We start from the raw sequence: 13,535 nt of genomic DNA on the forward strand, positions 1-13,535 counted from the left end.
CATTGAGCAGATGCTGTTATCCAGAGCAAATAAGAATCAGTGCTTTCAACTCAAGTAGCTAAAACAAGCGTGCTGATCCCGATCATTGCAGGTAAAACCATTTTGAAATAACCGCTATCTGCTAAACGAGTGCGAGTAAGAGTAATAATGATGATAAAACACTGTGAGACGATCCCATTCAGCAGTTGTGGTAGGCTGTTAGCCTGAGTGCCAGCTGTTTGTGCTATCATGACAACTCCTTGTCACTCACTGGCTTAACAATGACAGCAATGGAGTTGGCAAGAGCACAAACAGATCTGGGATCAGACTCGTAGATTGTTTCTGAAAGGAGAACTGTATTTTCTTTCATCCTATCACCCCCCCAGTCCATCAGCCTGATCGAGCGAGGCAACCCGTCCCGTAGCCTGGAGCAGGTGTGTCGCTGGGCCAACACGCAGCAGCGCCGGGACCCCGATCACGCTGAGTACCATGACCATGCCATCTTCCTCACAAGGCAAGATTTTGGTCCCGCAGGTATGCAAGGTACTGTATTTCTCTCGATCGAGGCCTGTGCAGACTGATACCACAGATATCTCCTTCCATTCACAAGGGTTGGCTCCTTTCAAGTCTTGCTCAGGTAAGGTCTCTGGAAACTTGACAGAGTTGGGGTCAGTTCCTTTTCAATTCCAAGTCCATTCCGGAAGTAAACTGAAATTCCAATCCCAGATTTGTTTCCCCTTATTGCTTTTCAATTGGAATTGGAATGTCAGTTTACTTCCAGAATTGTCTGAATAGTGATGGAATGGACCCCAACCCTGCTGGGAACTTACAGGGAAAGCAGGCAGCTGCTGCTGTGGTCCAGAAATGTTGTCCATCCCAAGTGGCACCCTATTCCCTATATAGTGCACTACTTGTGACCAGAACCCAATGGGCCCTGGTCAAAAGTAGTGCATAAAGGAAACTGGGAGCCATTTGGGACGCAGACATGGTCCTGAGCATGCGTACATCTGCCAGTGGTGACCTCACATAACACTGAGTACATCATTGAGTATTTTCCAACACTTGGCTGACTGACTGGGCATTGGTGCCAACCTATTTATGAAAAAAATTACATCAGATCTACAAAAGATTTCCTGGCATGTAGGGAAAAAACATGAAAATGATCAGAATTTTTTGATATTCCCATTTTCTAGTGTTTTTTTAGTTTCCAGGTAGTCTCTATGTAACTTCTAATTAAACAGAACTAAGAGATGTCCTCTCTGTGTTGTTTTACGTAATACAACTCATCTTAGATAATCTCTACTTACATCATCATGGTTTGAATCAATGTGTACTAAAGTACTCCCACTCTGTCTATTTGTAAGACAAGTGAATGAAGATAGACATGCTGCCTTTACTACCCATAGACTTGAAATAATTTTAAGACAAAGAATGTCAGTACATTTACATTTTAGTCGACGCTCTTATCCAGAGCGACTTACAGGAGCAATTAGGGTTAAGTGCCTTGCTCAAGGGCCCATCGACAGATTTTTCACCTAGTCGGCTCGGGGATTAGAACCAGCGACCTTTCGATTACTGGCACGACGCTCTTAACCACTAAGCTACCTGCTGCCACATGTCATTTACCACAGTAACTGTTTTCTCTCTGAGTAACCTCTAGAGGAAACGCTTCAAGTTCAAGGTAAAGTGTTTGAAAGTTGTGTTGAAGATATTTTACTTAGTACACATCCACATTACATGACAGTATGAATTTTGGGAACAAGCTCTGAACAGTCGTTTTGTGTCACCACACGACCAGAAGCACAACACCATTTCTTGAGACTTGATCACTGCAACTCAAGGTTTTTGTGAAACCAACATCTACAACGACCTTCTTTTGAAGTTCACTGTCACATATTGACTTTTGACTTTGTTTAACTTTTGAAGCACATGTCATGTTTTTAAAAGAGAATCAGAAACTATCTGCTTTGCTTGTCACACTTCAAATGTTACCATAGCAACCAGCGATGTTATGGCCACAACAGGCCTGTCTCTAAGGCACTGTGGGATCGGTTGGGACTGGCCTCTTCAACTAGGGAACAACCTTCCAGGCTTAGGGGTAAATATCACACTCTGTCGCTAGAGTTGTATGATGAGTTGGAGGATTGTCCACCCAAATACAGACCAAGAGACCTTAGAGGCAACTCCCATTGATAACGAGTCAGCAAAAAAATAAATGCGTGGAAATGGTCCAGAATCTAACGCTTTATTTTAAACGTTAACATCTTACATCTTTAACATCTCAATGCAATTCTGATGATATTAATGATGGGTGATGAAGGTTTTGTTATTGAATGTATGTGATTGTCCTCTGACTGGAGCAGTAACCACGGACAGGTATGTTGAATGTAAAGAGTGTTTTATTTATAGGCTCATTTATGATACTATCTATCTACACTACTGACTCATGTCATCCTCTCTTATCATTCATGGAATATATAGCTGGGATTTATACTGAACCAAAATATAAACGCAATATGTAAAGTGTTGGACCCACGTTTCATTTTCCATACGCACAAAAAGTGTATTTCTCTCAAATGTTGTGCACAAATGTGTTTACATCCCTGTTAGTGAGCATTTCTCCTTTGCCAAGATAATCCATCCACCTGACAGGTGTGGCATATCAAGAAGCTGATTAAACAGCATGATCATTACACAGGTGCACCTTGTGCTGGGGGACATTAAACGGCGACTCTAAAATGTGCCGTTTTGTCACACAACACAATGCCACAGGTGTATCAAGTTTTGAGGGAGCGTGCAATTGGCATGCTGACTACAGCAATGTCCACCAGAGCTGTTGCCAGAGAATGTAATGTTAATTTCTCTACCATAAGCCGCCTCCAACGTCGTTTTAGAGAATTTGCCAGTACGTCCAACCGGCCTCACAACCACAGACCACGTGTTACCATGGCAGCCTAGGACCTCCACCACCGGCTTCTTCACCTGCGGGATCGTCTGAAACCGAATAATTTCTGCACAAACTGTCAGAAACCGTCTCAGGGAAGCTCATCTGCGTGCTCGTCGTCCTCACCAGGGTCTTGACCTGACTGCAGTTCGGCGTCGTAACCGACATCAGTGGGCAAATGCTCACCTTCGATGGCCACTGGCACGCTAGAGAAGTTTGCTCTTCACGGATGAATCCAGGTTTCAACTGTACTGGGCAGTGTTACAGGAGTGGGTCGCAGTTCCGGAGCGACCCACTAGGTGTCATCCTCCGACAACCATAGGCACCTCCTCACTCACAGTCGGGACTAATTATCTGCCTATTGGTGTCACCTGTGGCTATCTGATTCACTTTTGTATTTATGCTCTCACTTCCTTGTGTTCCCTTGCTCAGTTTTCTCTGCTAGTTCCTTGATGTCAAGCAGTACGTATCAGTGTCAGATCACGTGATGGAGTACTCGAGAAGGTGTTCTCCCTGTGTCATTGTGTTTTTCCAGTCAGAGTTAGTATTTCGTATTGTTTGTTGTCAGCCTGTTTTTTGGAGACCTATGTGCTCCTCATTTGTTTTCATGAATAGTCTGTTGTTTTGTATCCTGGCTTTTGGACCACCAGTAAAGATCCTTGTTTCACCATCCTTGCCTACTGCCTACTGTCTCTCCTGCACCGCACCTGGGGTCACACCTCACACCAACCCTTACAGGGCAGATGGAAGACAGCGTGTATGGCGTTGTGTGGGCGAGAGGTTTGCTGATGTCAACGTTGTGAACAGAGTGCCCCATGGTGGCGGTGGGGTTATGGTATAGGCAGGCATAAGCTACGGACAACGAACACAATTGCATTTTATTGATGGCAATTTGAATGCACAGAGATAACGTGACGAGATCCTGAGGCCCATCGTCGTGCCATTCATCCGCCGCCATCACCTCATGTTTCAGCATGATAATGCACAGCCCCATGTTGCAATGATCTGTACACAACTCCTGGAAGCTGAAAATGTCCCAGTTCTTCCATGGCCTGCATACTCACCAGACATGCCACCCATTGAGCATGTTTGGGATGCTCTGGGTCGACGTGTACGACAGCGTGTTCCAGTTCCCGCCGATATCCAGCAACTTCACACAGCCATTGAAGAGGAGTGGGAGAACATTCCACAGCCCACAATCAACAGCCTGATCAACTCTATGCGAAGGAGAAGTGTCGCGCTGCATGAGGCAAATGGTGGTCACACCAGATACTGACTGGTTTTCTGATCAACGCCACTACCTTTTTTAAAAAGGCATCTGTGACCAACAGACGCATATCTGTATTCCCAGTCATGTGAAATCCACAGATTAGGGCCTAATGAATTTATTTCAATTGACTGATTTCCTCATATGAACTGATTTCCTCATAGGAACTGATTTCCTCATAGGAACTGATTTCCTCATATGAACTGTAACTCAGTAAAACCTTTGGAATTGTTGCATGTTGCGTTTACATTTCTGTTCAGTGTATAACTATAGCTGCTGCACTATAGCCGCTGCAACTCCTTCTCATATTCTACCATGCAAAGCTCACCATGGCTTTTTCATGCGAATGTATATAGCCCACATTCTCTAGAGGATCTTTTATCTGTCTTCAGATAAAGGGCTTAGCTAGCTTAGCTCCATTGCTTTTCATGTTGCGCCATTTTGCTTGCAGCATTTAAATAGGTGATGAGCTACTCAACTTTTATGGAAGAAGAAACACCGTCCATCATTCTAACTAAGCCATTCTAACTAAGCCATTCTAACTAAGCCATTCTAACTAAGCCATTCTAACTAAGTCATTCAAACCAGGTTTGGGTTCAATTCCAATTTCAGTTTCCTTCCTGAATTGATTGAAATAGAATTAAGCCCTACTCTGATTCATTCCATAAGTGGTGATCATACGACACCATTATGTCAATGACATATAATAGGGAACGTCATCTTCCTATAAACAGAGTAACTATTGGATATAACTATAACATAACTATAACATAACTATAATAATAATAATATAATATGCCATTTAGCAGACGCTTTTATCCAAAGCGACTTACAGTCATGCGTGCATACATATTTTTTGTTGTTGTGTGTATTGTAACTATTACATAACTATAACATAACCATTGGATAACTATTACATAACTATTACATAACTATTACATAACTATAACATAACCATTGGATAACTATTACATAACTATTACATAACTATTGGATATAACTATTACATAACTATAACATAACTATTACATAACTATTACATAACCATTGGATATAACTATTACATAACTATAACATAACTATTGGATATAACTATTACATAACCATTGGATATAACTATTACATAACTATAACATAACTATTGGATATAACTATTACATAACCATTGATATAACTATTACATAACTATAACATAACTATTGGATATAACTATTACATAACTATTGGATATAACTATTACATAACTATTACATAACTATTGGATATAACTATTACATAACTATTACATAACTATTGGATATAACTATTACATAACCATTGGATATAACTATTACATAACTATTGGACATAACTATTACATAACTATTGGATATAACTATTACATAACTATTACATAACTATAACATAACTATTACATAACTATAACATAACTATTACATAACTATTACATAACTATTACATAACTATTGGATATAACTATAACATAACCATTGGATATAACTATTACATAACTATAACATAACTATTACATAACTATTACATAACCATTGGATATAACTATTACATAACTATTACATAACTATTGGATATAACTATTACATAACTATTACATAACTATTACATAACCATTGAATATAACTATTACATAACCATTGGATATAACTATTACATAACCATTGGATATAACTATTACATAACTATTACATAACCATTGGATATAACTATTACATAACTATTGGATATAACTATTACATAACTATTACATAACCATTGGATATAACTATATACGTAACCATTGGATATAACTATAACGTAACCATTGGATGCCACCATGTTCATTGTAGTTCTTTCCCATCAGGCAGAGCTAGATAAAATAGCGTCATTACAACAACCAGATTACAACCAGAACAGGTTGAAATGTGGTTATATTGACGTCATTGCAACCCCTTTTGCCTGCTGGGTTCTAGCTAATCGCCACAGAGGATACGTCCCAAATGGCACCCTATTCACTACGTAGTGCACTGCTTTTGACCAGGGCCAATGGAGCTCTTGTCAAAAGTAGTCCTCTGTAGAGGGACTAGATTGCCATTTGGGACATTGAGGCAGCCCCATCCATCAGTATCTGTCTGTGTCTGCATTTCCTGCTTTTTACCTGCACGCCAAAGGTCTTCACATGGTCAGAGAGCATGATCATCTGTTTGAACAACAACAACAATGTGCTTCTGAACCAAACAAAACGCTTAGCTAATCTGAATCGCTGCACATCTCTTGATCGAGTATAGTAGTTATATGTAGTATATAGTATAGTAGTTATATATAGTATATAGTATAGTAGTTATATATAGTATAGTAGTTATATATAGTATAGAAGTTATAGTATAGTATAGTAGTTATATATAGTATATAGCATAGAAGTTATATATAGTATATAGTATAGTAGTTATATATAGTATATAGTATAGTAGTTATATATAGTATATAGTATAGTAGTTATATATAGTATAGTAGTTATATATAGTATAGAAGTGATATATAGTATAGAAGTTATAGTATAGTATAGTAGTTATATATAGTATATAGCATAGAAGTTATATATAGTATATAGTATATAGTATAGTAGTTATATATAGTATAGTAGTTATATATAGTATATAGTATAGTACTTATATATAGTATATAGTATAGCAGTTACACTACCGTTCAAAAGTTATTTAATCAGCACAACAGTTTTCAGCTGTGCTAACATAATTGCAAAAGGGTTTTCTAATGATCAATTAGCCTTTAAAAATGATAAACTTGGATTAGCAAACACAACGTGCCATTGGAACACAGGACTGATGGTTGCTGATAATGGGCCTCTGTATGCCTATGTAGATATTTCATTAAAAATCAGCCGTTTCCAGCTACAATAGCCATTTACAACATTAACAATGTCTACACTGTATTTCTGATCAATTTGATGTTATTTTAATGGACAAAAAATTTGCTTTTCTTTTGAAAACAAGGACATTTCTAAGTGACCCCAAATTTATGAACGGTAGTGTATATATAGTAAAGTAGTTATATATAGTATATAGTATAGTACTTATATATAGTATAGCAGTTGTATTCATGTGTCCTTTGTGCTTTGTGTTTAATATGTTATTACTGTATTGTTGGGTTATATTATATGGTTGTGTTTGGTTTTGTCAAGCTTGTGTTGGTCTGTCTGTGCTGGGTTTAAAAATGCTTTCAAGCTTCCTGTCAAAGCCTCAGGTTTCTATATTAATACATAGAGGAGACAACAGCTTCAGCCCTTTCTCAAAGTTTGACAGTGTCCATTTTTTTCATAGCATCATTTCCTTCCTTTAGGCATTTCCTGATTATTGACACGGTATATTTTTTACGGCCATTTTACTCAACTGTCCATCAGCATGTATTAGCTACCAACAGAGACACATACTTACTGCCATTAACAACAAACTGCTAATTGGACACAAATCAGAACATCTGATATGAAAATGAACACGGACTATAAAGCATTTCTTCTTCATGTGCGTCTTGTCCCAAATAGCACCCTATTCCTTATGAAGCGCACTTATGGGCCCTGGTCAAAAGTAGTGCACTATACAGGGAATAGGGTGCCATTTAGGAAGAGACACACATTAAGACAACACGCTTTACAGTCTGTGTTCGTTTTCATATTAGATGTTCTGATTTGTGTCCAATTAGCAGTTTGTTGTTAATGGCAGTAAGTATATGTCATACATTATTACACACTATATTTATAAGAGCATTGGCTCTGTTGGGATCATTCGTAATTTTCTCTTATGTAAAAAAAACACAAAAAAACACTTGGAGCTGAAGTCAATCGAACATCCTATATTAGCAGCAATTTTTAGGCAGTAGCTTTGTTTACACAACTACCACCTGTAAAATGTGCCATGCATTCTGAGAATTCGGAGAACTAGAAGTACCTGCCAGTGTCAGGAGAATATACGTGCTATTTATCCTGTACACAAAACTACTGCAAACGCAATGGGTACTTTATATGACAGGTTGTCGTTGCAAATAGGAATGTGTTCTAAATTTGGCCACCTTTTGTAGATTAAGTTGACCACTGACGAAGACATGAAATGTATGATTTTATGTATGATTTATTAGATCAATTGTTATTCAAGACTCTCCGAAACACAGACAGACATCTAAAAGCAGGCCGACCTAGTCTCACCTTAATCCAACACCACCACATCATCATAACCATGGTTTGATCAGAGCCATAGAGACGCATATGTACCAGACCTGGGTTCAAGTAATATTTTTTAAAATGTGAAAACTTTATGCACCTTCTTTAGTCTGCCTAGAGTGCCGGGGGGGCGGGGTTTGCACTATTCCATTGGTTCCATAGTGCCAGGCAAGCTCAATCAAGCACAGCTAAAGTATTTCAGATGATTTCAAGTAGTGTTTGAACCCAGGTGTGATATGACAGGTATACAACCCTTCGTCTCTGGGTATGCCTGCTTAGCAGTTTGTTATCAGTGCTGTGTGTGGTCTGTGTTGCCTAGGTTACGCCCCGGTGACGGGCATGTGCCACCCTCTGAGGAGCTGCACCCTGAACCACGAGGACGGATTCTCCTCGGCCTTTGTGGTCGCGCACGAGACCGGACATGTGTAAGTCATCGCAACACATGGGTTTACGTCCCAAATTACACCCTACTCCCCTGTAGTGCACTACTTTGACCAGAGCCTTATGGGACCGACGAGCCCATAGCTTGAATAAACTAAAGGGATACAAGCAAGAGCTGTGTGTGGGTTTCTCTTTTCTTTAAAGTAGTGCACTACAAAGGAAATAGGGTGCCATTTGGGACACAGGACATAGACACACTCCAGATGGGGGTCAATTCCATTTCAAGTAGGTCAATTCAGGAAGTAAATTGTAATTCCAGTTATTTTCTTTCAAGTTATCATCGAATAATTCACCTGCAACAAGTCTGTGTGACTGCTGTTCCAATTATACATGGACTGAATTCTACATGGACTGAATTATACATTGACTGAATTATACATGGACTGAATTATACATTGACTGAATTATACATTGACTGAATTATACATGGACTGAACAGTTAGTTTAGACTGTAAATCCACCTTACTGTTAGTTAAGACTGTAAATCCACCTTACTGTTAGTTTAGACTGTAAATCCACCTTACTGTTAGTTTAGACTGTAAATCCACCTTACTGTTAGTTTTGACTGTAAATCCACCTTACTGTTAGTTTTGACTGTAAATCCACCTTACTGTTAGTTTAGACTGTAAATCCACCTTACTGTTAGTTTAGACTGTAAATCCACCTTACAGTTAGTTTAGACTGTAAATCCACCTTACTGTTAGTTTAGACTAAATCCACCTTACAGTTAGTTTAGACTGTAAATCCACCTTACTGTTAGTTTTGACTGTAAATCCACCTTACTGTTAGTTTAGACTGTAAATCCACCTTACTGTTAGTTTTGACTGTAAATCCACCTTACTGTTAGTTTAGACTGTAAATCCACCTTACTGTTAGTTTAGACTGTAAATCCACCTTACTGTTAGTTTTGACTGTAAATCCACCTTACTGTTAGTTTAGACTGTAAATCCACCTTACTGTTAGTTTAGACTGTAAATCCACCTTACTGTTAGTTTAGACTGTAAATCCACCTTACAGTTAGTTTAGACTGTAAATCCACCTTACTGTTAGTTTAGACTGTAAATCCACCTTACTGTTAGTTTTGACTGTAAATCCACCTTACTGTTAGTTTAGACTGTAAATCCACCTTACTGTTAGTTTAGACTGTAAATCCACCTTACTGTTAGTTTAGACTGTAAATCCACCTTACTGTTAGTTTAGACTGTAAATCCACCTTACTGTTAGCTTTGACTGTAAATCCACTTTACTGTTAGTTTTGACTGTAAATCCACCTTACTGTTAGTTTGACACTTTTCTATTACTGTTACTGATAGGTAGGGAGAATAGATAGATAGATAGATAGATAGATAGATAGATAGATAGATAGATAGATAGATAGACAGCGCCCCCTATGGAGCAGAGTCAAGCCAAGGGTATAGGACTCTAACTTTGGCATTTCAAAGCCATGTCTCCTATTTTCCAACCATATGGATTGGAATGATTCTGAATAGTCTAGCCAGGACCATTACACAACAGCTGCTGCTCTACTTAGTCTAGCCAGGACCATTCCATAACAGCTGCTGCTCTACTTAGTCTAGCCAGGACCATTCCATAACAGCTGCTGCTCTACTTAGTCTAGCCAGGACCATTCCATAACAGCTGCTGCTCTACTTAGTCTAGCCAGGACCATTCCATAAGATCTGCTGCTCTACTTCTCTTCTTCCCTTATTTTCTTCAGTCTTTTTTCTCTGTGGGTAAGGGCTCTGTGGGTAAGGGCTCTGTGGGTAAGGGATCTGTGGGTAAGGGCTCTGTGGGTAAGGGCTCTGTGGGTAAGGGATCTGTGGGTAAGGGCTCTGTGGGTAAGGGCTCTGTGGGTAAGGGCTCTGTGGGTAAGGGCTCCGTGGGTAAGGCCTCTGTGGGTAAGGCCTCTGTGGGTAAGGGCTCTGTGGGTAAGGGATCTGTGGGTAAGGCCTCTGTGGGTAAGGGCTCTGTGGGTAAGGGCTCTGTGGGTAAGGGCTCTGTGGGTAAGGATTCCTGTTGTCATTTATCTTAGGAAGCTCTTTTACCCCGGATGTGTACTGTATGTTTCAATTATAAGAACTATCATAATTGTTCCTAAGCACAGTGAATTTGTCTGTTTCCTAAATGGCACCGTATTCTCTACATAGTGCACTACTTTTGATCTGAGGCCTATGGGTATCCCTATGGGACCTGGTCAATAGTAGTGCACTATGTAGAGAATAGAGTCCCATTTGAGACACACCTTTTTGTGTTTGAGCGTAATAGTGTGTTTTGCTCATCAATAACTCAGGTACCATTTCAACAGGTTAGGTATGGAACATGACGGACAGGGGAATCGCTGTTCTGACGAGACCAGTATGGGGAGTATCATGGCACCGCTGGTCCAAGCGGCCTTCCATCGCTACCACTGGTCACGCTGCAGCAAGCAGGAACTGAACCGATACATCCAGTAAGTGCATCCCAACCTCACCAAACCAATGACTAGGGTTCTGAACCGATACATCCAGTAAGGGCATCCCAACCTCACCAAACCAATGACTAGGGTTCTGAACCGATACATCCAGTAAGGGCATCCCAACCTCACCAAACCAATGACTAGGGTTCTGAGCCGATACATCCAGTAAGGGCATCCCAACCTCACCAAACCAATGACTAGGGTTCTGAACCGATACATCCAGTAAGGGCATCCCAACCTCACCAAACCAATGACTAGGGTTCTGAACCGATACATCCAGTAAGGGCATCCCAACCTCACCAAACCAATGACTAGGGTTCTGAACCGATACATCCAGTAAGTGCATCCCAACCTCACCAAACCAATGACCAGGGTTCTGAACCGATACATCCAGTAAGGGCATCCCAACCTCACCAAACCAATGACTAGGGTTCTGAACCGATACATCCAGTAAGTGCATCCCAACCTCACCAAACCAATGACTAGGGTTCTGAACCGATACATCCAGTAAGTGCATCCCAACCTCACCAAACCAATGACTAGGGTTCTGAACCGATACATCCAGTAAGGGCATCCCAACCTCACCAAACCAATGACTAGGGTTCTGAACCGATACATCCAGTAAGTGCATCCCAACCTCACCAAACCAATGACTAGGGTTCTGAACCGATACATCCAGTAAGTGCATCCCAACCTCACCAAACCAATGACTAGGGTTCTGAACCGATACATCCAGTAAGGGCATCCCAACCTCACCAAACCAATGACTAGGGTTCTGAACCGATACATCCAGTAAGTGCATCCCAACCTCACCAAACCAATGACTAGGGTTCTGATAACTTTCCCATCATTTCCAGGTTTTCCAGGAATCTTGGTCACTGACATATATCACTGACATATCTCACTGACATATATCACTGACATATCACCCCAGGAAGATTAGCTGTCGTCAAGGCGTCAGCTAATGGGGCTCCAAATAAAGATGAAGATAGAGATACCACTGACACACCACTGAAATACCACTGACACACCACTGACACACCACTGACACACCACTGACACACCACTGGTACACCACTGACACACCACTGACACACCACTGGCACACCACTGACACACCACTGACACACCACTGATACACCACTGACACACCACTGACACACCACTGACACACCACTGACACACCACTGACACAGCACTGACACACCACTGGTACACCACTGACACAGCACTGACACACCACTGGCACACCACTGACACACCACTGACACACCACTGACACACCACTGACACACCACTGACACACCACTGATGCACCACTGACATACCACTGACACACCACTGACACACCACTGACATACCACTGACATACCACTGACACAACACTGACACACCACTGACACACCACTGACACACCACTGACACACCACTGACACACCACTGACACACCACTGACACACCACTGACACACCACTGACACACCACTGACACACCACTGACACACCACTGACACACCACTGACACACCACTGACACAACACTGACACACCACTGACACACCACTGACATATCACTGACATATCACTGACACACCACTGACATAACCTATTCTGTTAGATATAACATAGTATATCCCCTCTACTGAAAACCTATTATTTCTATCTCCCCCAGCTCTCATGTTATCATACCACCTTGCCACTCTAATCTATTCCATAACTCTTATGACTGTCTCTGTTCTGATGTGTTTTACCCCCCCCCCCAGCTCTTATGACTGTCTCCTGGACAACCCTTTTGAACACAAGTGGCCCAAGCTTCCTGAGCTGCCCGGGATTAACTACTCCATGGACGAGCAGTGTCGCTTTGATTTCGGCGTGGGCTACAAGATGTGCACCGCTGTAAGTCCACTCCACCAGCTAGCTTGACCACTGAGATCTGAGAATTAACAACTGTGACCGTTGGTGACAGAAAAGCTTATCATTGTGTGTCCCAAATGGCACCCTATTCCATATATGGTGCACTCCTTTTTACCAGGGCCCGTCAGGAATAGGTTGCCATTTGGGACACAGCTTCCGGACTGCATGGGGCGCTCAGTACCACTCAGGACTTTGATCTTCTGAGGATGCGATTAAAATATAATAAAGGTTATTGTTAGATGGAGCAGGGTCCTGCGTTCTCCGTGCGCTCCCCCTGCTCCATAGGCTTAGATAGACTGACCAGCTTTTTGC

The 13,535-nt window shown here is 41.1% G+C and overlaps 1 protein-coding gene across 1 annotated transcript in view; it reads left to right on the top strand.

Annotated features, from left to right (window-relative positions):
• Positions 1-328: 328 nt before the first annotated feature.
• The window catches only part of LOC121530814 (A disintegrin and metalloproteinase with thrombospondin motifs 3), a gene marked incomplete at both ends in the record, with an annotated part of 47,162 nt that continues 33,955 nt past the window's right edge, over positions 329-13,535 (top strand). Inside the window, 4 exon segments of the mRNA XM_045220022.1 lie at positions 329-522; positions 8,735-8,840; positions 11,162-11,305; positions 13,073-13,205. Coding sequence (XP_045075957.1) covers positions 329-522; positions 8,735-8,840; positions 11,162-11,305; positions 13,073-13,205 — 577 coding nt within the window.

The sequence above is a fragment of the Coregonus clupeaformis genome, unplaced genomic scaffold, assembly GCF_020615455.1.
Source record: "Coregonus clupeaformis isolate EN_2021a unplaced genomic scaffold, ASM2061545v1 scaf3035, whole genome shotgun sequence".
Lineage (NCBI taxonomy): Eukaryota > Metazoa > Chordata > Actinopteri > Salmoniformes > Salmonidae > Coregonus > Coregonus clupeaformis.